General features: G+C 44.5%; 1 protein-coding gene and 1 pseudogene across 5 annotated transcripts in view; both read left to right on the top strand.

Annotated features, from left to right (window-relative positions):
- CERT1 (ceramide transporter 1) overlaps positions 1-25,238 on the top strand; it is a 121,882-nt gene that overhangs the window by 93,927 nt on the left and 2,717 nt on the right. For 2 of the 5 annotated variants that reach the window (XR_001792585.3, XM_008251138.4), the window contains exons 10-17: positions 1,602-1,694; positions 2,206-2,283; positions 8,356-8,451; positions 10,120-10,252; positions 11,800-11,870; positions 14,367-14,495; positions 15,418-15,547; positions 17,447-17,583. Coding sequence is in view for 4 of the 5 variants with exons in the window: in XM_008251138.4 (XP_008249360.1) it covers positions 1,602-1,694; positions 2,206-2,283; positions 8,356-8,451; positions 10,120-10,252; positions 11,800-11,870; positions 14,367-14,495; positions 15,418-15,547; positions 17,447-17,574 (858 nt within the window). In the remaining variant the exon portion in view is untranslated. Of the gene's footprint in view, positions 1-1,601; positions 1,695-2,205; positions 2,284-8,355; positions 8,452-10,119; positions 10,253-11,799; positions 11,871-14,366; positions 14,496-15,417; positions 15,548-17,446; positions 17,584-23,048; positions 25,232-25,238 lie in introns of those variants that run through there. The other 3 variants (XM_017339030.3, XM_017339031.3, XM_051838665.2) reach the window with 3 other exon arrangements.
- On the top strand, positions 15,706-15,827 carry LOC127488622 (U4 spliceosomal RNA; annotated as a pseudogene).

Raw genomic sequence — 25,238 nt, 5'->3', positions numbered from 1 at the left:
TTTAAGATTTGTTTGTTTATTTGAAAGTCAGAGTTACACAGAGAGGAGAGGCAGAGAGAGAGAGCACACGCCCATTTCTTGATCTATTTGGTTAAGGTTACATCACCTGCAGCTGTGCCTATTTGCCTGTCTTCATTATATTTCAGATTAGTAATCAAAAATTCATTTCAGAACAGGTTAATGTGTAAAGTGTATTACTCATTTTTATATGCAAAATCTGTTATGAAGCACTCAGTGGAAACTTTGAGTTCAGAGGGACTCTGCTTTTCGAAGTCGGCACAGTGCCCTAGAACAGCACTGTTGTGTTGTGGAAGTCTGAAGTGGTCTGCTGTGTTTCCCTCCACTTTCCTTCTGTTGAGGTTGAGGAACCTGGGGAGGGGGAGGGAAATCTGGGGTCAGGACAACTCAGCGTTCCTCTCAGTTTTGCTGCTGACTGACTGCGCAACTGTGAGCTTACCACGTAGATTCTCTGGGCCTTGGTTTTTTCTAACCAGTAGAAAAAGGAGTGAGATGATGATACAGAAGATCTCTTCTGGCTCACAAAATCGTACCCTACTGACAGCAGCACACTTAGTTAAGAGACTCAATGGAAACATCCGTAAATCTTAGAAATATTCATGAGACTGTCAGATCACTTAATTTACATCCATCTGGACACTCTGGTAGGTGCTCTACATAAGTCTTTGCAGATACTGTGATTTTCCTTGCTTGATAGCGAGGCATGTCAGTATCACAAAGCTACATCATGGTGTGCTGATGATCCAGAGCAGTCAGGACCCAGAGTTGAAGAACTCAGGTCCCTGGGTTCCATCCTTTCCGTGTTCGCTCTCTGTTGGACAGAGCTGTCGACAGCACAGCCATGACCTCAGTGTTCTCCAGGTGCGACACACATCACACATTTTTGAGTTTACATTTTTGCAAACATAGGGAAAGAGATGTGCAGTAAATTTGTTAGAAGTTGTGTTCATACAGCATTATGTAGAAATTACCCTAAGATGGGCACACACACACACTGTACAATACAGTTTCTGGTACATTGCTTTTAGGAGTATTTGTTGCGTACAGGAGAAGACACTAGACAAGCTGCAGAAGGGGAAGGAGCTTGAGTGGCAGCTTGCCAAGAGTAAGGTGCTGAGATGAGGGCAGATTGCTGTCAGGAGAAAGAGGCAGAGACACCCACGTGAGCTGTTCTTGGGAACTAAGTGCAGCAAGCAGTGCTGGGATCCTGATGGTCTAGAAGCTGGGGCCAGCCCCACAGGGCACTGACCAAGTAGGGGATTGGCATGATTGGCACAGAGTTGGGATAGAAGAAATTTGGCAACAATGTTAGACTGATGCATAATACATGATGCTGTGCAGGTAGGGGGGGCTCTGATGAGGAGCAAAATCAAAGAATTTAGCCTGGTGAATTGTGTCTGTGGAGTCAGAGAATAATGTGTTGGGATCCCTACAATGAAAGGTTTGGGACAGGATGTCTGTAGTTCCTTAATACAAGTACTAAAGTGCTTACAAATTAAATGTTGATAGTTCCTGGTTATATTGTGCATGCCTATGCTACAAAAGTATACTTTAAAAACTTCTCATCTTAACATGTTTTTTAGTCACAGAGTGAAAAGGTCAGGTTGCACTGGCCTGCATCCTCGCCGTCTGGAGATGCCTTTTCTTCGGCAGGGACTCACAGATTTGTACAAAAGGTAAACCGACGTCACAGTTCCCTGCACTCACACCCTGCATTGGGCTTCACTGTTGATGGGACCATCTTGCAGTAGAGTTTTCTCCTCTTTTGAATTAATTTAAGTAATGAGCTTTGGTTTTTTGTTTGTTTCATATGTTGAATACAATATAGATAGTCTAAGACAGTTGGTTATCTTGTTCAGAAGGTAATGATCTATTTTGGGGGGGAAGTCAAAGAGGGATGGGTGTATAGGGACTGGTGGCTAGTCTAAGACAGCCAGAAGTGTAGTTGGTTCTGTGAAATCTCCTTCTCTGGGGTTAAGTGGTACTGTTTTATATGACTGGAAGCATTGCAGTCTGGAAGATTCTGGAACATAGTACATAACAGGTCATGAAGTCAGCACTTGCTGCTGCGCTTGTTTCATACGGTGCCTTGTTTTCTTCCTTTGATCGTGTTTGGAAGTTGGTACAGAATGCTCTGTTGTGCCTTTGTTCTGATGACTTGGTTTTTTCTTTGTCTGTCTCTGGTAGCCCTATAGTCGCTCTTCCTCCATGTCTTCCATTGATCTAGTCAGTGCCTCTGACGATGCTCACAGATTCAGCTCCCAGGTACTGTATGAATGTGCAGATGGATTTCATTCTGTGCTCTGTTTCAGCCTGCTTGCCCAGTTTCTAGAAAGTATTTGGTTGGCCCACCTGTTTGGGTTTTAAGTTTTGAACAGTAACAATGAGCATTAAAAAGACCTTCCTTGTATACTAAACAGTTCCTCTCTCAGGCTTGCATGTGCCCCTGACCATGTATCGTCCACTGTGACCGGCTTGGAATCTTGTCAGATAGGAGGTACTCCAGAAAGATTTTCAAATTGAATTGAAAGAAGCAGGGGCTATGTTTTTTTATAAATCATGTAAATCTGTTCCTTCAGTCCAGATGTTGCAGCTTTCATGGCCATCTTCTCATCTGTAGGATGGAGTTAGTATAGAGGCACATTCATTTTTAATTTAAAATATCTCCCAATTACGTTCAGCAAGGAAAGACTTTTAAATATTTGTATCGTTCATTCCCATTGAGCAAGTTGGATTTTCCTTATGCAGGTTACCTTTGGATGTTATAAGTTAATATTCCTGTTGATATGCTAAAAATATATGGAAACTGCTTCTGTTTGTCATCTCTGAGTGTTTAAAAATATAAGGCAGGAAGCTGGGTGCATACAGTCTCTACCCACAAAACAAGATAAAATTATAGTCAGAGGAATGCTTGTTTAGTTAAATTAGCATTAGTTTAAAAAACTTTTTTACTCTTCACATCTTTATGTCTTTATGGTGTTTGTGTTTTATTAAATCACGTTATGTTATCTTATGTGAAGTGCTGGAGCCCTCTGTGCATCCGGGTCAGCTGCCTCATCTGGGGCTAGTTTTCTAGCTTTCCAGTGCTTCACTGTTGTGACGTACCCAGAACCTGGCTCTGGTGAGGTCTCCAGGAGTGTGAGCTTTACTGCAAATATAATAGAATAATTCCTTTACATCATTTTTTCTTTATCAATTTCCAATAAAAGTTTTTGAAAGTCACAGTGTAAAATAATATTTCTGGGCCGGTGCCGTGGCTCACTAGGCTAATCCTCTGCCTAGCGGCGCCGGCACACCGGGTTCTAGTCCCGGTCGGGGCGTCAAATTCTGTACCGGTTGCCCCTCTTCCAGGCCAGCTCTCTGCTGTGGCCAGGGAATGCAGTGGAGGATGGCCCAAGTGCTTGGGCCCTGCACCCCATGGGAGACCAGGAGAAGCACCTGGCTCCTGGCTTCAGATCAGCGCAGTGCGCCAGCTGTGGCGGCCATTGGAGGGTGAACCAACGGCAAAAGGAAGACCTTTCTCTCTGTCTCTCTCTCTCTCTCACTGTCCACTCTGCCTGTCAAAAATATATATATATATTTCTGTTATTTTACGTGTACAAGTAAAGCTTAGTTTTAACTATGGCTGCAGAAGAGACCGACTTGAAATACACTTTTTTGATTTTTGTAGCTTTTTTTTGTCTTTGAATATCTTTAAGACTTAACACTCCTTGATCAGAAATTACTCTTAGCCAAACATGCTGCAGTGTTTCCTACTTTTATTCATGCTTTCAAAAAAAAATATGTAGAATGAATCAGTGACAAAACTATATAATAAGAGATAATAAAATCACATACTCAAACCCTCAATATTTGTCCCCATTTTCCCTTGAAATGTAAGAACACAGAAGTTGTAATACAAGTGAAAATGTCGTAAGAGCAAAGAGGCAGTGTAAGGCAGTGATGATGAGGCCAGCCCTGCGTGCTAGCTAGCCCCAGCTGTGTGTCAGCCAGAGGGGAGCTGCACAGTGCAGATGTCTATGTCACTAAGGAGTAAGGGCTTGATGTTTAAGACTTTGAGTTGTAACTTAATTGTTTGCACAACTTTTTATGTTACTCAGATAAATAAATTAAGATATACCTTGCTTGTAGTTTTTTTTTTTTTTTTTTTTTTTTTGCTTCATATGTAGTGCTTATGATGGACCCGACACTGCTTTGTGTACCAAAAGTGGTGAACTGAAGAAAATAACATTGAGATTTTCAAGTATTTTTCTAAACAGTGTGGTGTCATTAGCGCCCCAACCAGCACTAGAGCCCAGGGGGCGCCGCAGGCGGAGGATTAGCCATGTGAGCCGCAGCACTGGCCCATTTGCATTTCTTTAATAAATTAACTGTTTATGTCTTTGGCCATTTTTATGGGTTAACAGTGCACACTTAATTCGTCATTAATAAGTTATTCCTCCCAGCTAGCCCCTGTGTGTAGTAATAGAGGTGATTATGTTCCTTTCACATGGTTTGTAGAAAGAGGCCTGAACTATGTTTGAACCCTTAGAGGACAATTTTATTTTCACATGTTTGTGTTAATAATATTAGAAAAATCCAATTCAGTGAACTCCCTTAATGGCATCATACTGAAATCTAAGATGGAATAGATTAGACTTGGAGTGATAGCATCTCTTATTCAAATGTATTTTGTCTCCATTTTTCCACAGTTCATTGGTTTTGAAGATGCTGCTTATGTTAGTTTAGCATATTCAATTCTAGGTCTATAAAACTCAGAGCCGTGATTCTTGAAATTATGCTTAGCCTAATTAAAACTAGCAGACTGGGGCCAGTGCTGTGGTACAGCAGGTTAAAGCCCCGGGCTGCAGCACCAGCATCCCATATGGATGCCAGTTCAAGTCCCAGCTGCTGCACTTCCAATCTAGCTCCCTGCTAATATGCCTGAGAGAGTAGTGGAGGACGGCTCAGGTCCTTGGGCCCCTGGAGAAGCTGCTCGACTCCGGCTGTTCTGGCCATTGGGAGAGTGAAACAATGGATGGAAAACCTCTTTTTCTCTCTCTGTACCTCTAACTCTTTCAAATAAATAAAATCTTAAAAAAAAAAAAAAAACTAACAAAACTTTTCACCTGTTTCATTGATTTTGATCCAGTTTTTTTTTTTTTTTTTTTTTACGTGACAGTAGGTATTACTTGTTTTATAGAATGTTGATTTTTTAGCCTAATAAAATGGTCAGGTTTTTTGTTTTTTTCTTTAAAGATTAATTTGAAAGAAAAACAGGGAGAAACGGATCATCCATCCACTGGTTCATTCCCCAAATGGCCACCAACAGCTCTGGACTGGGCAGACTGAAACCAGTAGCCAGGAACCAGGTCTCCCACATAAATGCCAAGGGGCCCAAGCGCTTGGGCCGTCTTCCACTGCTGTCCCTGATGTATTAGCAGGGAATTGAATTGGAAGGAGAGCAGGTGGACTTCAACCAGTACTCTGATATGGAGTACCGTTCCGAGCGGGGGCCTAGCCTGCTGCACCACAGCACCCACCCTGTGTTGTAGTCTTGACTGCAGATGTAAAAGGCCTCACGTCTTTTTGAGCCGTAGAGTCACAGCTCAGCAGCAGACTGAGCAGGTCATTCGGGTGAGTGCTGGCACAGCACTGAAGTCCCAGGAACCGAGTCACTCGACCTGTGGTGATTTTGGCTCCGTGTTTGATTGCAGGGAACATACGAGTCTTTATGGTGAGGTTTTGCCTGTGTTGTCCCTCTTAACCTTACTGTTGTTACCTTGAGGAAGATGGCGCCCTGCAGGTGTCGTGTTGAACCCTGTGGAGAGGCCACCACGGGGTGGTGTTGCACTGCCTAGGAGCGTAGCACTGAATACCCTGAAGTGTTTCTTTGTTGAGCTTTTTCTGTTCTCTTTAAATCAGGGGAGTATATTAGAAGAAAAGACTGAAACTTTTCTGTAGGTACAGTTTTAGGATTTTTTTTTTATTTAGAAGGACAGTGTTAAGTGTACTTTTTGTGTATTAACTTTTGCTCTCATCTATTCAGTGGTTTTGTGGAATCTGATTTTTTTGTGGATAGAAACACAAATCAGTAACATTTAATTTCTTGAATATTTGAACAACCTAACTCAGAAATAGTCTCCCAAATAAAAACACACTACTTATCTCCATACTTTCTGAAAAAAGAGCTACATGTAAGTACATTTTTTCAAAGCAGAAGTATTTTTAACAGAATAAAATTACTACCCCCACCCTTTTTTTTAAAAAAAGAAGTTTTATTATTTGAAAGGCAGAGTTACAGAGAGGCAAAGAGAGAGAGGTCTTCCATCCACTGGTTCACTCCCCAAATGGTCACAACATCCAGAGCTGTGCCAATACAGAACCAGGAGCCAGGAGCTTCTTCCTGGTCTCCCACATGGGTGCAGGGGCCCAAGGACTTGGGCCATCTTCTGTTGCTTTCCCAGGCCACAGCAGAGAGCTGGCTAGGAAGTGGAGCAGCCGGGACTTGAACTGGCGCCCATATGGGATGCCGGCACTGCAGGCGTGGCAGCTTCACCTGCTGTACCACAGCGCCTGCTCCAGTGCCCTGTTCTTTACACCTTCCTTCACAGGTAACCCGCTTAGAGTAAGACTTGCTTCTGGGGAGCATTTCCTTCTGCCTCAGCTTGGAATAAACTCGGTGTTCTTAACTCCCTTGTTTCTCACCTGAAATCCCATATTCAAACCTAAAGAATTGTAAGATTGGGATCTAAAGAGGACAAAACTTTATCCCAACATAATGTGATACAGACTGATGAATGAAGGCAACACTACTGTGCTTACTTTTGAGACACATTTTGTATGTATTTGTAACTTAGAATCGTTCCTTATCATCCTGACCCTCTGAAAGCAGTTGCATTTTCTAATGAAGACTTCATGAAATTATAGAATGTACTGGAGCGCCTCACATGGATGGCATCCCTTGCTATAGAAAACAGTGCTCCAGCCAGCGCCGCAGCTCACTTGGCTAATCCTCCGCCTACAGCACTAGCACCCCGGGTTCTAGTCCCGGTTGGGGCGCCGGTTCTGTCCCGGTTGCCCCTCTTCCAGGCCAGCTCTCTGCTGTGGGCTGGGAGTGCAGTGGAGGATGGCCCAAGTGCTTGGGCCCTGCACCCCATGGGAGACCAGGAGGAAGCACCTGGCTCCTGCCTTCGGTTCAGCGCAGCGGGCCGGCCGCAGCGACCATTTGGGGAGTGAACCAACAGAAGGAAGACCTCTCTCTCTCTCATTGTCTTAACTCTGCCTGTCAAAAAAAACAAGGAAACAAAACCGTGCTCCAGGGTGAGAGCTGGAGAGCTGCGGCCTGACACCCAGTGTGTGCTTACTTCAGAGCCGGCTTGGACTAGGTCCTTGTTCTGCAGTCCTGATCCACACAGTAGTCTTGAGGGAAATAATAGTGAACTTCAGGAGTAAATTTTTAACTAGAAGTATAATGTACATAATTTCAACCTACTTTCTGCCTACTATGATGTATTTATTATGACATTGTTTTGTGTATACAGTATTTATCACCTCAGCTCTATTTAAAAACATGTTTCAAACTGGGAAGCAAATGTTGCAAAGAATGCACCTGTGAAATGTTACCGATAACTGTGATTGAAGATTCTAGGAGTGTTCAATATGTGTTCAGTTTTAGTTGCTTATAGAAGCTACAAAAGTGTAATTTGTGAATGTTAAAGGCATTTAAATTTCAGTAAAAGAAGCTTATTCAGAAATTTAGAAAGATGAGCTAAAAGGTGATTACGTGTAAAAGCTTGAATTAAAGAATTAGCACAATAGAGTTGGGGCTTGGTTATTTGTAAGTTAGTTCCTCTTATAATAACATCAAGGTTTTTCAATGAAATAAGGGAAAGTGCATCACCTTTGTGTCAGATCTCTAACATATAACTGGGTTTCTGGTATCCCTGCATACTCTGAAGTGGAGGAACACTTGAGCTTCTGACCCCTTTGTGTGTCTCTGCCCTTAGCGTACCATGGTTTTCCACTTTAAGACATCATCTCTGTACTTTAAAGTAGAGGATAGAAGCTTTGATTTCTCAGAAAATGCTGATTCCGGTCACTTGGTGCACATGAGGCCAGGCTGTTGCTTGAGTAAAAGCATCTTGCATTTTTTCCTCTTTTCATTAACCTGAGTGTCTGGAATGTGGACTGAACTCTGGCAGCCATGTAAAACGCCTGCTCACTAACCACTGTGCGTGTGGTTGCTCAGCTTTCTAATCGCACCCTTTCTGAACTGAAGTAGACAGTACTGTTCTGTCTTAGAGCGTGACATACCTGCAGAATGTGGATCCTCACCGCTTTCTTTTTCCTTCCAAGGTTGAAGAAATGGTGCACAACCACATGACTTACTCATTGCAGGATGTAGGTGGCGACGCCAATTGGCAGCTGGTTGTAGAAGAAGGAGAGATGAAGGTAATCCCCACTGAACGTGACAGGAGCTCTGTTGGGTTCTCACTATTATTGCTATGAATGGGGACAGCATCTTCAAATCACTTCAAAACAAGTTACTACCATCAACGAAGAACCAGATATTAGAAATAAAATGTCTCTGTGCTTCTCCGGTTTCACTTGTACTTACTTCTTTGTGATTATCGTATGCATCTATCACCAGACCATGTTGTTTTGCCTAGGTCATAGAAAGAATTGGAGAATTTAGATAGGAACAGATCACATTTAGCTGATGGCCCTTGATTTGCATGTTTAGTTGTTTTTTTTTAAGTACACTGAATGTTGTGCCTAAGTTTCACTTTCTCTCCCTGTTGATCTATACCTATACCTACCTTTTTCTTTTTTTCTCACTGCATTTTTAAAAAAGGGTTGGTTTTTTTTTTTTTTTTTTCTTAATTTATTTTAAAGGCAGAGACAAAAATATCTTGCATTCACTGGTTCATTCCCCAAATGCCAGAACAGCCAGAGCTGTGCCAGTGCAGAGCCAGCAGCTAGGAACTCAGTCTGGGCCTCTTCTGTGGGTAGTGAGGACCCAGGTAATTGAGCGTCATCTTCTGTCTCCCACAGCGGTCATTAACAGGAAACTGGATTGGAGGCAGAGCCAGGGCTTGAGCCCAGGCACTTTAATTTGGGATGCAGATGTCCCACGCTGCATCCTAACTGCTGTGCCACATGCCTGCCCTTGCACCTGTTTCGATGTTTGAACATTGCTCAACTAGTCTTGTTCACAATCACTAAGCACAAGACACAGAATAGGAGCCAGGAATAGGAGCTGCAGAGATGGACTGGATAGCAGTAGCAGCTTGAACTCCGGGATGCCTCAGTCCCAAGACATTGAAGCTAAAGATCTAGAGAGATTTAATCAGACTCCTTCCAAGCTGAAGCTTTAGTTGAGTAAAGGGGATATTGATATTTAAAAGAGCATTGCTGACTCCATCTGATGATGTGTTAGAGGAAGAGTACAGATGAGTGGTGAAGAAAATTAGGAAAGAAAAACCTCTGCAGTTTCAAGTCTTTAGATTGCTTGACATTGAGGAGAAATATCTGAGCTGTATCTGGAGATGGAAACGAGACATTTTAACAAAAAGAAAAGGACCAATAAAGTGAAAGCAAATCATGTGTTCAGGGTTTTTGTATAGACAAGTTATCCTGGCAAATGAGATACAGTATGAATACAGGGATTTCCTCTTGAGTAGGGAAGAAGATTGACATGGAGGAGGCAAAGGAGACACTCTGATAAGCTGGTTGGAAAAGGGGCTTTAGCTCAGCTGTTGAAAGGTCTTGCTAATTGGTCAGTGCAGAGCTGACCTCAGGAGCAAGTCCAGAGCAGCCCAGGATGCGTGCTCTTTTCTCCTATACTTATCTTTTGGCCTGGGAGACCTGGATGGAGTTTTGGGCTCTTGGCTTCACCTTGGCCCAGCCCTGGCTGTGCAGGCATTTGGGCAGTAAACCAGCACACAGAAGATCTCTCTTTGTCTCTTGATGCTCTCTCTGTTTCTGTCACCATGCCTTTCAAATAAATAAAAATGAATGACTTTTTTTTTAATCTAAAACATAGCTTAAAGACAGACTTTCTAGTCTCTAGGGATTTGCTTTTTATCTTTCAAACAGTTTTAAATACGCCCTCTTTAGGTGTACAGAAGAGAAGTAGAAGAAAATGGAATCGTTCTGGATCCTTTGAAAGCTACCCATGCGGTTAGAGGTGTCACAGGACATGAGGTCTGCAGTTACTTCTGGAATGTTGATGTTCGCAATGACTGGGAAAGTAAGCTGCTGTTACTTGTGTATTTCAACCTAATGATTATTTTGAATTTCATATCAAGTTGAACCTAGTTTTCTGTATCTGAACTGTAGTTTATAAGGTCAGTGTAGAAAATAGTCCAGATAGGGGCCGGCACTGTGGCATTGCAAGTTAAGCTGCGACCTGCAGTGCTGGCATTCCATATAGGCACTGGTTGAGTCCTGGCTGCTTCACTTCTGATCTGGCTCTCTGCTGATGCACCTGGGAAAGCAGTGGAGGATGGCCCAAGTATTGGGGCCCCTTCCATCCTTGTGGGTGACCCAGAGGAAGCTTCTGGCTTTTGGCTTTGTCCTGGCCCAGAGCTGGCCAGTGTGGCCATTAGGGGAGTGAACCAGTGGATGGAAGACCTCTCTCTCACTGTCTCTGTCTTTTTGTCTGTCTCATTTAACTCTGCATTTCAAATAAATAAATATTAACAACAGAAAGTATGTATACACACACACACACACACCCCTAACATTTAAATAGAGCTTTTCACTGTGACAGTGTTCCTTAGGGTAGTGTATCCTGTGCTCTGATGCCTCTCCTTGTTCGTCTTCATGGTAGATTACTATCAGTACTATTTCTCACTCTACATGCACATAAGGTAAGACTCCCATAGGTCAAGTGACTTGTCAAAGGCACAGAATCAGTTAGTGGAAAAGACAGAACTGAAACAGAATGTTTATCCTTTATCACACTCGCCTAAACAGTTTTGATTTCATAGTAAATGAATCATACTATGGTTAGCTTGGAGTTACTATTAGTTTCTGTGTTCCCCTTCAGCACCAAATTTTGTAAATTAAGAAATTTCTCAGCCTCCTAAGTTGTTTATCATTTATAGATTTGACATTCTTTTTTCACAAAGATAGTCACTTAACCCTAGATTAAACAACTCATTTAACTTCAATAAATGGGGCAGAGGGAGGAGTTAGTTACACTTTAAGGAATTTCTTTCTTTCTTTTTTTTTTAGATTTATTAATTTATTTGAAAGGCAGAGTTACACAGAGAGAAAAGGAAAGGCAGAGGTAGAAAGAGGTCTTACATATATTGGTTCTCTTCCCAGTTGGCCACAATGGCCAGAGCTGTGCCTATCTGAAGCCAGGAGCCTGGAGCTTCTTCTGGGTCTCCCACGGGGGTGCCGGGGCCCAAGGACCTGGGCCATCTTCTATTGCTTTCCCAGGCCATAGCCGAGAGCTGGATCGGAAAAGGAGCAGCCAGGACTCGAACCGGTGTCTATATGGGGTTCCAGCACTGCAGGCGGTAGCTTTACCCGCTACGCCACAGCGCCAGCCCCAGGAATTAGTTCAACCCTAGTAATGCAGTAGTGGTTAATTGTTTTTGTGCTATGGTAGATAGATATTAGGCCCAAATTAAATTGGCCTTCCTGGTGATCATGCATCAAAGCTCCTCTCTATAGCACGAGAGCAGACAGTCCTAAAATTGTGAAGTACTACTTCCCATCTGGATTTAGCCCCAGTAAGGTGTAATGTCCATGCTTTTTCTACTAATGTTACTCTTTCCATTTCAGCAACTATAGAAAACTTCCATGTGGTGGAAACACTAGCTGATAACGCAATCATTATTTATCAGACACACAAGGTAAAGACCTCTATCCATCCCATAGGGGTTCTACCGTAATTCAGACGTAAATTTTCTAAAATAAAATTTGGTGGGAAATCAGATGCCGCAGAAGATCTAGACTTCGTTAATTCACAAATGTCATATATTTGAAAAGTGTGTCCATTCAGTAGAGCAGAAGTGTATACAAGCAAGAATCAGAATCTAGAGGCAGTGCTTGGTAAGGATCTGCAGTTAATTTTTCTCTATGCACATGTTAAATTTAGAAAAGAACCTTCTGGAATGCATGTAAACACTTTTCTGCTGTAGGGAACAAAGAGCCGTTACCGAGTAGATGAGTGGATCCTAGTTTCCTGCATGGAAGTGATAATGGGAGTGGGACGTGGCATTACCCTGGGGGCCTCGGAGTGATCAGAGTGTTACCTGGGAGCAGGGGAAAGGTGGCAGTGTGGCTGCTGAGAGGCTGCGCACACTCCAGACCATGGGAACGCAGCACTCTAAATGGATTCCGTTTGTGTCATTTCTCCCTCAGTTTTTGTAGATACTTAAAATCACAGACTATTTCTCTCACCTTATTCTGCTCTGTTCCTTTTCTGAAAGTTGCCAAATTATACTTCCAGAATAATAAATTAAAATTTTGGGGAGAGCCACCAAAAAAATCATTCAGTTGGTGCTGCGTTTTTCTCATTTGGTGGTATTTCATCTTTGTTTTAATTGAGTTGAATATGTGAAAAGTGGCTAAGGCTTGTCTCATCCTCATGAGCTGCCCTGCGTCTTAACAGCGGCTGCTCACTAGAGACGGTGCTGCCGCACACAGGGTTCAGTTAGGGTCTAGCTGAAATCGGAGCTTGAGCAGATTCAATCAAGACCGTGCTTCAGCTTCTGCATGTTGGGCTCCAGCATGAAATCTGAACTCTAGAACAAAGTCTAAGTAGTCGTCCTGTGATTTTTAATGCAGATAAATAGCTGGTGATTTGGAATCAGAAGAGTGTTACTGTCTAAAGATAACTGATCCTGGGGAAACAGTCCCTGCAGTCTTCCTTTTGGCAAATCATAGATCGGTAGGGTGAGGTCAGGTTGATTGTTGGATTGAAAATTAAAACTAAAACTGATTAAAATAATGTTTTATATGTAATTTAAGATATTAATTTAAGTCAATTATTATTTCCCAGTACACAATAAACAAATTGTCCTGGAACAGCTGTTTAGCACAATCAAAATCAAACACTAAACCATATGTTTCTTTAAATTTTACTTCTTTCCCAACAAGAACATAAGATTGTCTTCTGAATATTGAAATAAGTTTCCTTTAAATGTCCCTTCTTTCCATCATGGTAGCTCTTTGATGTTGTAACAAACTGGAAAGAATGTACCCATCAGCTCTACAGTAGTTGGGCAAGTGTAGGAAGGTTTTTTCCATTGGTTTCTGCCCAGTTCTCAGCTTGGTGAAGTTATCCATGTTTACTAAGGAACATTTCACTTGCAAGTGGTGTATGTTGTATCAGCGCCTTGGTGGTGGCTCTTGGTTAACATTCAAGAAGCAGGAAACACGCCGGGTGGTAAGACCCAAGTTTGGCTACGTGTGGACTGAAATAGGATAAAAGTTTATTTTCTGTCCTTCAAAGCAGGTAGTGGGATGGGCATTGTGGCACAGCTGACTAAGGTGCCTCATCATGTTTCAGAGTGCCTTGTCGTGGTCCTGCTACTCTGCCCTTCCCTCCAGCTTCCCGGTAACGCTCCTGAGGGGCAAAAACTGGTCGGCCAAATACTTAGGCCTCTTACACCCACATGAGAGACCCATATCAAGATGCTGACTCCTAGCTACAGCCTGGCCCAGCCCCGGGCATTTGGGGAGTGAACCAGCAGATGGAAGATATCTCTGTCTCTCATTCTGTCACTCTGCTTTTCAAATAAGTAAATCTTTTTTAAGAAAAATTGGTAAGAAAAAGCAGTGCAGTTATCAGAGACCTGTGCTGCGTTATCATTCCCATGGATATGTTTTTCCTTGTTTATCTTAAAGTTGAAATACTTGGTGTGAATTATTGGAAATTCTTTCAAGTATGTTACAACATCGAAGAAGCAATCCATTTTGCCCTACAACCTTTGCTTTCTAAGTTTTTTATCTCAAAGCACCAGGGGCTGTGAGAAAAAGGGGACACAGTCAGTTTGTTGCCTAACAGGGATAGAGTTTTTGTTCAGGTTGATGAGTAGATAGTAGTTATGGTTCCCTGTTACTCTGAATGAAACAAATAGTAGTGAACTGTATTCTGAAAACTGGTTACAGTGGACAGTTAAAATAAATAGGACATTGTTCCTTTGATTATGCTGTTCCGCAGAGTCGACAGCTTGGTTCAGATTCAGCCTTTGGTAGATGTCTCCAAATGCTTTCCATTTAAATTTGACAGATTGTGCCTTCAACTGAGACAGTCAGTGGTTTTACATTGTTGCTTTTAGTTCCATGTTTCATGTGAATGAAAAGTAATCCAAATTTTGAAAAGATTTTTAATTCTTGCGCAGAGAGTGTGGCCTGCGTCTCAGCGAGATGTGTTATATCTTTCTGCCATCCGAAAGATACCAGCCTTGTCTGAAAATGACCCTGAAACGTGGATAGTCTGTAACTTTTCTGTGGATCACGACAGCGCTCCTGTAAGTACAGTGTGTGTGCCAGGGATAAAGCCAAGTCCACAGGCGGGGTAGAGGTGACAGACACGGACCGTACCTGAAGAGTACACAGGCGGGGTAGAGGTGACAGACACGGACTGTACCTGAAGAGCCTGGGTTTGCTAATGTGTCCATGATTTTGTTTGCTGTGGGCTTGGCTGCTTACACCCATGTAGCCCGTTGTCTAAGGGCCACGGTGAGGACTGCCAGCAGCCCCCCAGAGCTGTCTCACTTGCCTTCTGAGGTTTGGTGAGACAGCTCAGGGCTGGTGTTAGAAGTCTACATCCTAGAGTTGTCTGTGCTCTGTTGTCCACTACTGTTAAAAAAATTTTTTTTTGTTGTTGTTTCTCCTGTAGAGTTTGGCTCCATTTACTAATTAAGAGGAGGAGGGAAGGCTGGCGCCGCGGCTCCTAGGCTAATCCCTCCGCCTTGCGGTGCCGGCACACCAGGTTCTAGTCCCGGTCGGGGCGCCGGATTCTGTCCCGGTTGCTCCTCTTCCAGGCCAGCTCTCTGCTGTGGCCAGGGAGTGCAGTGGAGGATGGCCCAAGTGCTTGGGCCCTGCACCCCATGGGAGACCAGGAGAAGCACCTGGCTCCTGCCGTTGGATCAGCGTGGTGTCCGGCCGCAGCGCACTGGCCGCGGCGGCCATTGGAGGGTGAACCAACGGCAAAGGAAGACATTTCTCTCTGTCTCTGTCTCTCTCACTGTCTACTCTGCCTGTCAAAAAATAAATAAATAAATAAATAAATAATTTGAAAAAGAGGAGGAGGGAAAATGCTGGTGTTCTAAGAGGTTGCCATGTCTTTATTTAGTGATTTGGGTTAACCTAAGGTGATATGAGACCAACAGGAATATGCAACGCTAGGTATCTCCTATACTGCTTTGTTTTCCGTTTTTGTTTTGACAGCTAAACAATCGATGTGTCCGTGCCAAAATAAACGTTGCTATGATTTGTCAAACCTTAGTAAGCCCACCGGAAGGAAACCAGGAGATCAGCAGGGACAACATTCTATGCAAGATCACCTACGTAGCTAATGGTGAGTGCTTGTTTCCTTGTTTCTGCTGCGTGGCGTTGTGGATTTCCTAAGTGCTGTACAGCAGCTGCCTTGTTACTTCTTACCCTGTAGATGACTGATTGTTAGTTGGAGAGAGGTACATTAGAATTGTCTGGGAGACTTTGAATATACATATACCTAGCTTTGCAAAGTGGCAGTATCATAGTCAATGAGGTTTATCTGAGGTGCGATTATTGAAAAAAAATGCCTGAATTTTCTCTTAGAAATACTAAATGAGAATTTCTGAAACTGAGACTAAACAAGTAAGTCTTAAAACTTCATCTCTAGGGCCCAGCGCCATGGCTTACTTGGTTAATGCTCCACCTGCGGCGCTGGCATCCCATATGGGCGCTGGGTTCTAGTCCCGGTTGCTCCTCTTCTAGTCCAGCTCTCTGCTGTGGCCTGGGAGGGCAGTAGAGGATGGCCCAAGTGCTTGGACACTGCACCCGCGTGGAAGACCAGGAGGAAGCACCTGGCTCCTGGCTTTAGGTCAGCACAGCGCCGGCCAGAGCAGCCATTTGGGGGAGTGAACCAACGGAAGGAAGACATTTCTCTCTGTCTCTGTCTGTCTATAACTCTGCCTTGTCCAAAAAAAACTTCATCTCTAGGTCACTACTGTAAATCCTGATTGTAAAGAGCCTTTTTTAAAAAGCTTGAGTTATTTATTTGAAAGTCAGACTTACAGAGAAGGTGAGTCTGGTGGTTCACTCCCTAAATGGCCACAGCAGTCAGGGCTGGGCCAGGCCAGAGCCACAGTCCTCATCCGGGTCTCCCACGTGGGTGCAGAGGCCCAAGGATGTGGGCCATCTGCCACTGCTTTTCCAGGAGCATCAGCAAGGAGTTGGATTGGAAGTGGAGCAGTTGGGTCGTGAACTGGCACCTACATGGGATGATGGTATTTTAGGCAGTGGGTTTACCCACAACACCACAACACCAGCCCTTTAAGTGTCGTTTTATTAGAAATTTGCCTAAAAGTAACAGGAGAGAAAATGTAATATTCTTTTTTTGTGTGTGTGTATGTGTGTGTGTGTGTGTGTGTGTGTGTGTGTGACAGGCAGAGTTAAGACTGAGAGAGACAGAGGCAGAGAGCAAGGTCTTCCTTTTCCGTTGGCTCACCCCTCAAATGGCCGCTATGGCCAGTGTGCTGTGCCAATCCAAAGCCAGGACCCAGGTGCCTCCCCCTGGTCTCCCATGCGGGTGCAGGGACCCAAGCACCTGGGCCATCCTCCACTGCCTTCCTGGTCCACAGCAGAGAGCTGGACTGGAAGAGGAGCAACCGGGACAGAATCCGGTACCCAACCTGGACTAGAACCCGGGGTGCCAGCGCCGCAGGTGGAGGATTAACCAAGTGAGCCGCAGCACCAGCCAATGTAGTATTCTTTATCCCATTGCCAGACTTTGAGTCTTCTGAGTCATGGCTCCCCCAGCCTTGAGTGGTCATTAGTTAGGTATTTCTGCCCTTGACACTGCCTGCTTTAACCAAAGCACACCTGTTCTGCACCTGTAGTAGGCACTGCCATCCAAACACCCAAAATGCCTTCTTTATCCCAGGATACAACTGCTAATTACTGTTTAATTTTAGTCAAGGTTGATGAATCGATCTGCCTTAAATGACCCAGTGTGGCTCTGCGACTGTTTGCGTGTGGTTTCGCTCTTAAGAGCATGCCAGGACAGTACTGAGTGCTTTCTTGTCTGCTCTGATCACTGTTAAAGAATTAATGGTCTGGGTTTTAAGAGAGACTGACCTTTCCGTAGTGAAGAATTTTTAAAAGCTGAGGAACGACTGAAGCACTGCAGTTGTTTCTGGAGAATTGTGTCTTCAAAAGTTTTGTGTCTTCAAAATTGTGTCTTTAAAAGTTTTGATTTTCCGCTTTGTTTCAGTGAACCCGGGAGGCTGGGCGCCAGCCTCAGTGCTAAGGGCAGTGGCGAAACGAGAGTACCCTAAGTTTCTGAAACGCTTCACTTCCTACGTACAAGAAAAAACTGCGGGAACACCCATTCTTTTCTAGTATTAAAAGGTATATTTTATCCTTTTTTTTTTTTAAACTTTATCGGAATCACTCCGCAGATAGTAAAATTTAGTTGTTGGAAATGGTGGCTGTTGAATGATGTTCCCGGAAAATAGGTTGTTAGAGCTTTAAAACTTACTTCTTATATGTTCTTTCTAGACTTTTCCTGTGTATCTGATGATAAATCTTTTTGTGGTAAAAAATGTTTATTTTATGCTTACTGTTCTGCAGCTTAGTAGATCCCGACTGTCTTTCCATACAGAGACCTGAGACATGGAAAGTGTTCTCACTTGAATATTGTTGGATTTTTAGCCAGCCCCCTGGGTTGGTTCCATATTTTTACTGTCCAACAGTGCTGTATTGAACATTTTCATAGAAGAAGCTGACTGGACTCTTTAATATGTTTAATAAGTTAAAGTGCTTCAAAAATAGGTAAAATTTACCCACTGTACCCTCATTCACTGATTTTTGCCCACTCCCCCAAAATATTATATAATTATGTACTGTATATAAAGTAAGAATAGTATTTGCTGTAACTAGTTTCTTATATGTCTCCAGAGACATACAATTAAAAAATTTACTTGAAAGAGACAGAGGGATCAATCTTCTATCCACTGGTTCACCCTGCAAATGTCCATAGCAGCCAGGGCTGGGCCAGGCTAAAGCCAGGAGCCCGGAACTCCATCTGGGTCTCCCATGTGGTGACAGATCTCCAAATCCTTGAGACATCACTGCCGCCCAGGGGCACATTAGCAGGAAGTTGGAATCAGAAGCAAAACTAGGACTCAGACCTGGGCACTCTGATCCAGGATGCAGACGTCACAAGTGAAGTCATAATCACTGTGCCAAACACCTGTCCACAGAGGATATTTTGTAGTGCCTCAGCAAGAAAACATAGGTATATTCTCACACACACACACACACACACACACACACACTTCTTTTAAAGAAAGAAAAGGGAGTACGCTGTATATACCATTTTATCTTGAAGGTCTTCTCTATTGGTAAGAAGCCATCATTATTTTTCTTAAATGGGTGGGTAGTTCTGTTTTCTTTTGCTTTGTTTTTGGAATGCAGAGAAACAGATCTCCCATGTGCTATTTAATTCCCCAGATGCCCACAGAGCATAAAAAAGATGTGCTTTTTACATTTTTATTTATTCATTTTCACTCTTCATTTCAAATGCAAAGACCGATGCAGAGGGATCTTCCACTCACTGGTTCACTCCCCAAATGCCCCAACAGCCAGGCTGGATCAGGCCAAAGCCAGTAGCAGGAACTCAGTCCAGGTCTCTCACAGGGTGGCAGGGACCCAAGCGCTTGAGCCACCACCTGCTGCCTCCCAGGTTGCTGATAAATAGAAGCTGGAGTCAGAGACCGAATCAGGACTGAAACACGGCACTGCAGCGTGGGGTGCTCAGCTGCTGTGTCAGACCTTTGCCCTACCTTGTTCTTTAATGGCTTCCTGTTGGATGGATGTAGGTTATTTAGCCACTTCTGCATTGGTACATGTTAATATTGGTCAGTTTTTACTAGAACAGCTAGTTGTATTCATACGACATTGTAAACTTGAAAGTCTATATAGGGGCTGGTGCTGTGGCATGGCGGGTAAAGCTGCCATCTGCAGTGCAGGCATCCCATGTGAGCACCTGTTCAGGTCCCAGCTGTTCCTCTTCTGGTCCAGCTCTCTGCTATGGCCTGGGAAAGCAGCAGATGATGGCCCTAGTCCTTGGGCCCCAGCACCCGCGTGGGAGACCAGAAGAAGCTCCTGGTTCCTGGCTTTGGATCAGCTCTCCTCTGGCTGTTGTGGTCATCTGGGGACTGAACCAATGGAATGGAATACCTCTCTCTGGCTCTGCCTCTCTCTCTGTAATTCTGTCTTTCAAATAAATAAAATCTTTTTTTTTTAAAGTTATATATAGGACAAATAGGTGACCGTGCCGGTGGTTTGTGCGTTTGTAATGTAGGCACTGCCCTCTTCAGAGGTGGTAATACTTCACCTCCCACCAGCAGTTGTGCACTGGAGTGCTTGTGTCTGCATATCTTCTCACACAGTGCATGAGAATAATTTCCATGTGTTTCTCATCACAACAGGCAAAAACTACCCTCTGACTATAGTTTTTAATTGAATCTTTTAGTTTCAGCATGCTTTGGTTCATTTGAGAACAATTTGCATAATTCTGTTCTTGTGAAATCTGTTGTAGTTTAACACAATACTGTAAACTGTATACAAACAGTATACATGTGTGAACATCCTGTTATTATCTACTCTGCATATTAAATCACTGGCTGAGAAGTTTATATTGAGTCCATTTTTTTTTTTAAGATTTTTATTTGAGAGGCAGAGTTACAGAGAGAGATGTCTTCCATCCGCTGGTTCACTGCCTAAATGGCCGCTACAGTTGGAGCTGGGCCCATCCAAATCCAGGAGCCAGGAGTTTGTTCTGACTCTCCCACACAGGTGCCGGGGCCCAGGCACTTGAGCCATCTTCGACTGCTTTCCCAGGCCATAGCAGAGAACTAGAAGGGAAGAGGAGCAGCTGGGACATGAACTGGTGACCATATGAGGTCATGGTGCCACGGGCGGTGGCTTAGCCTACTATACCACAGTGCCGGCCCCCTTGAGTAAATTTCTTAAACTGAAAATAATGTAGTCAGTAGCTATGTAATTACTGATATTTTTTATTAAGTATGATTTCTTTATTTAAAAAAAAAAGTATTTATTTATTTGAAAGGCAGAGTTACAGAGAGGCAGAGAGAGAGAGGTCTTCCATCCACTGGTTCATTCTCCAGATGGCCATAATAGCTGGAGCTGGGCCTATCTGAAGCCAGGAGCAAGCAGCTTCTTCCAGGTCTCTCACTCGGGTGCAGGGGTCAAGGACTTGGGCCCTCATCTGCTGCTTTCTCAGGCTATAGCAGGGAGTTTGATTGGAAGTAGAGCAGCAGGGACTTGAACCGGCTTCCATATGGGATGCCGGTATTACAGGCAGCGGCTTTACCTGCTATACCACAGTGCGGCCCACAAGTATGATTTCTAACGTGTTTATAGTGCAAGAGTGCTTCAAAATGTGGAAAATGGATTTAGTATTATTGGTGCCAGTCTTGTGGCATAGTGGGTTAAGCCTCCGCTTGCAATATTGGCATCCGAATTGAAATGCTAGTTCGAGTCCTAAGTGCTTTGTTTTCCATCTAATTTCCTGGTAATGTGCCTGGGAAGGTGGCAAGTACTGACCAAGGTGCCCAAACCCCTGCTACATATGTGGGAAACCAGTCTGGGTTTCTTGGATCCTGACTTCAGCCCGGCCCAGACCAGGCTGTTAGCAGATATTTGGTGAGAGAACCAGTGACTGGATGATCTCTCTCCTCTCCTCTCTTCTTTATTTCTCTCTCTCTCTGTAGCTCTGTCTTTCAAATATATAGGTCTTTTTTAAAGAAAATGAGCATGGTCGGCGCCGCGGCTCACTAGGCTAATCCTCCACCTAGTGGCGCTGGCACACCGGGTTCTAGTCCCGGTCGGGGCGCCGGATTCTGTCCCAGTTGCCCCTCTTCCAGGCCAGCCCTCTGCTGTGGCCAGGGAGTGCAGTGGAGGATGGCCCAAGTGCTTGGGCCCTGCATCCGCATGGGAGACCAGGAGAAGCACCTGGCTCCTGCCTTCAGATCAGCGCGCTGCGCTGGCCGCAGCGCGCCAGCCGTGGAGGCCATTGGAGGGTGAACCAACGGCAAAAGGAAGACCTTTCTCTCTGTCTCTCTCTCTCACTGTCCACTCTGCCTGTCAAAAAAAAAAAAAAAAGAAAGAAAGAAAAAGAAAATGAGCGTATTAGAAGTACGGACTTCGTTGGAGTACAGGCATTTCCATGAAGGTTTTCATTATGCATTACATGCTTGAATTTAAAAACTTTTTCCACCAAAATAATCTTCCCTTTTTGATTCTGTCTTTCCACAAACCTTTCACATGTGTGTGTGTCTGAAAGCACAGAGGCTCCATTTATTATCATAAACTGACACGTGGGGCAGCTGATGTCTCATACTTGGTTTCCAGGCAGAAGTTACTGGAAAATGTTGCAGAGGTTCCAGTGTTACTTGCATGAATATTGGGTGTTGTGGAATGCAGCCTGGCGTTCTCCAGGCAGAGTGTGCTGCATAAGTGTGCTGCATGCTTTGAGAATTATCTGTGCTGTAGAACTGTCACAGCTGGATCTGGACACAGTGCTTCTCACTGGTTCTGTCTCCATGCCGTAATCATCAGACATGACAGAGAACAGATGTCATGTGTTTCTCGACAAGGCCTCCAGCTTCCCTGAGCACTGCTGGTTGAGTGCACGCCAGACCCGGCCTGCAGCCACGTCTGCTGTCTTCGCCTCGACCACGCAGAAAGGGGCCTCTCTTGGCATTTTATTCTGACTTCCTCAGCAAAGAGGCCTGGACACTGAGCGAAGGCAGAAAATGCTGCCTTCCATTCTTGAATATAAAATACACAATGGGATATATTTAAATATGCCCAACGGGATCATCAGAAAATGTATGGAAAATGCATATTACAGGAAAAGGATTCTTAGATTTTTTTTAAGATTTATTTACATGAAAGTCAGAATTACAGAGACAGAGAGGGAGAGAGAGAGCAAGATCTTCCATCTTCTGGTTCACTCCCCAGATGGCTGCAATAACTGGTGCTTGGCCAGGCCAGGATGACACAAGGAACCAGGAACCTCTTCCGGGTGTCCCATGTGGGTGCAGGGGCCCAGTCACTTGGGCCATCCTCTGCTGTTTTCTCAGGCTCACACATTTGCAGGGAGCTGGATCAGAAGTGGAGCAACCACGTCTCCGAGCGGCACCTATATGAGATGCCAGCCCTTCAAGTGGCAGCTTTACCCACCAGACCACAGCACCAGCCCCACGATGCCTGGATTTCAGGTTTTTCACACCAAAATAAACTGTTGCTAACTTATCTTAACATGTCTGAGCAGGATCTAGTTTGAGGCACTGAGTAGGATAAAGATACCAATTTGAAACGAGCCCCTACCAGAATCATGACTTCTGCTAAAATTGAAGCAAAACAAACGTGGGTACAGTGGTGAAGCTTGAGGGAAGAACGGTGACATCATTTATGTTCATGGGGACAATGCCCCAGTGAGATCAGTGGTTTAGAAATGGATAATTTGGTGCTGGTGTTATGGCACAGCGGGTTAAGCCACAGTCTGCAATGTTGGCATCCCATGTAGGTGCCAGTTTGCGTCCCAGTTGCTGTGGACGCAAACTCCCTGTTAATGCACCTGGGAAAGCAGTAGAGGATGGCCCAAAGGCTTTGGCCCCAGCACACATTGGGGAGAACTGGATGTAGTTCCTGGCTTCTGGCTTTGGCCTGGCCCGGTCCTGGCCATTGTGGCCATCTGGGGAGTGAGCCAGCAGATGGAAGATTGTCTGTCTCTCTCTAAATCTGCCTTTCAAATAATTAAAATAAATCTTTTTTTAAAAAAGCGAATAACTCATGTTAAAAAGGGACAAGCTGGTGTTGAAGATGAAGCCACGGCGGCAGACCCACTGGATCAGTTTGTGAGGAAATCCTGAGCCTTGTTGGTGACCTAACCAAAGAGGACTGGGGAGGAACCGCAGCAGCCAGCGCCCCCAGCCTCGACATCTGAGCGGCTGCAGTCCGTGGGTGCTGGAGCTGGTGACGCCCTGATCAGCTGCAGAAGAGACACAGCGTTGCAGGTGTCACGCGGAAGACACAGTCCAATCAGAGCAGCTCCTGCCGCCACGTGGAGTGGCCCAGTTAAAGCAGCAGCAGACCGGTCGAGAGCAAAAGTCACCGCAGCAGGTGTCCGAGGTGCTGAAGACGTTTTGCTCATTGACTCTGGAGGGCTGAAGATGGACCCGTATGCTTATTCCGAGAGCGTTTGGAGGAAGTCTGCAAAGCCTTAGCACAACACCCACAAGTTTTCCTTCACCACGACAGGGCTCCTACTCACAGAGCCATCTTACCAGAGTTGTGATGGGAGGCGTAGGTGTTCACCTCACAGTGCTCGTTTGGCAGCTCCTGACATTTTTTGTTTCCTGATCTTAAAAAAAAAAAAAAAAGGCTTTAAGAGCACCCATTTTTTTCCTCAGTTAGTGTAAAACAGTGTCTCAGGACTCTCCGTTCTCTGGGTGCACTAAATGGCTGGAGTCACGGCTGGAGCTTATGTTGGGAGATGAAGTCTCTATTTTCTGGCTTGTAATGCCTTCTATGACATTTTGTTTTTTAATTTGAAAGAGAAATACATCCTGCATCTGCTTATTTACTTCCCAAATACCCATGATAGTCAGGGCTTAGCCAGGCTGAAGCTGGAATCAAGGAACTGCATCCAGGTCTCTCATGAGTGATAGGGACCAGACTCCCGGATGTGCGCTAGCAGGAAGCCGGAACCTGAAGCAGAAGTGGTACTCAGTGTTCCAGGTAGCAGCTTAGCAGCTGCTGCACATGGCCAAGTGCTTGAAGTCTCCCCATAGAATATGCTGTCAGCTGTGTTTAGAAGAACAAGTTGTTTAAGCATAGGTGACACCAGAGTGGTGGTGTAAGTGGTAAAAGCCACCACCTGCAATCCAGCAGCCCATATGGGCGAGTCCCAGCAGCTCCATTTCTGATCCAGCTCCCTCCTGATGCACCTGAGAAAGATGGCCTGAGTGCTTGGGCCCCTGCCATCCACAGAGGAGACCTAGAGGAAGTTCCTGACTCCTAGCTTGGGTCTGGCATAGCCCTGCGGCCATTTAGGGAATGAACCAGTGGATTGAAGAGTGTGTGTGTGTCTTTCCCTGTCTTTCTGTAACTCTTAACAACAACAACAAAAAAGATTGAGGAGCGTTTACCTCTAGAACAGTGGGTTGGAGCAGTGTTTTCGTTGACCATTTGCTCACACACATGCACATTTTCTTTTGTGGACCTAGGAGGAAAGGTTTGAAATCTTTTTGGAAAATTCCTCTCTGGGGAACCAGGTAGCACTGTTTCTAGGCACACATGTGTATGAGTGATGTCATAGAGAAGATTGGCCACAGCCCCCTCTACCCGTTGAGTCGAGGTTGAGATCCAACCTTAACTAAGGTGAAAACCTGTATTAACCTAAAGTGACTTCTTAGCATTGGATACTAAAGATGTATGTATGGAATGGATCCTAGTACTGAAACCTGGGGAATGCTCCCAGTCTGAGTGCAGTTGATAGATGGGGTCCTGCTTGGAGAAGTTGTGTAAGAGCCACACGGCCCAGACTTGAAAGCCAGACCCAATGTAAGCTGCTTTGACAAGTGGCCCAAGCATGTTTGTTTCTTAAATAAGGCATACTTGTCTCCATAGCTTTAGTACAGTTTGGAAATTCTTGGTTGTAAGGAAGGAGATGCCAGTTTGTGGTGTAAGAACCCAAGACCTCTGCCTGCTGCCTCTTTGCTCCCCTGTAGCACGTTACTCTCTGCAGTTCTTCGTGACTTGCAGAAGACCCAGTGCACCCCGTCTTCCTAGCTTACGACTAAGTTGCGAAAATATGTAAGGTTAATAATTTTATACTCCTAAAGGTGAAACTCCTTAAGAGGTGAGTGTCAGTGGAGAGTCTGTGGTCCGTGAACTTGGAGAGTGGGAAGGAGCTGTTGTGAGTCCCGCAGCGGTGAGTGACTTAGTGCTGATTTCAGTGTCCTGTCCTT

The sequence above is a fragment of the Oryctolagus cuniculus genome, chromosome 14 (assembly GCF_964237555.1).
Source record: "Oryctolagus cuniculus chromosome 14, mOryCun1.1, whole genome shotgun sequence".
NCBI classification, from domain to species: Eukaryota; Metazoa; Chordata; class Mammalia; order Lagomorpha; family Leporidae; genus Oryctolagus; species Oryctolagus cuniculus.
The sequence above is the reverse complement of the archived record's forward strand: the minus strand, read 5'-3'. Positions and strand labels throughout refer to the sequence as shown.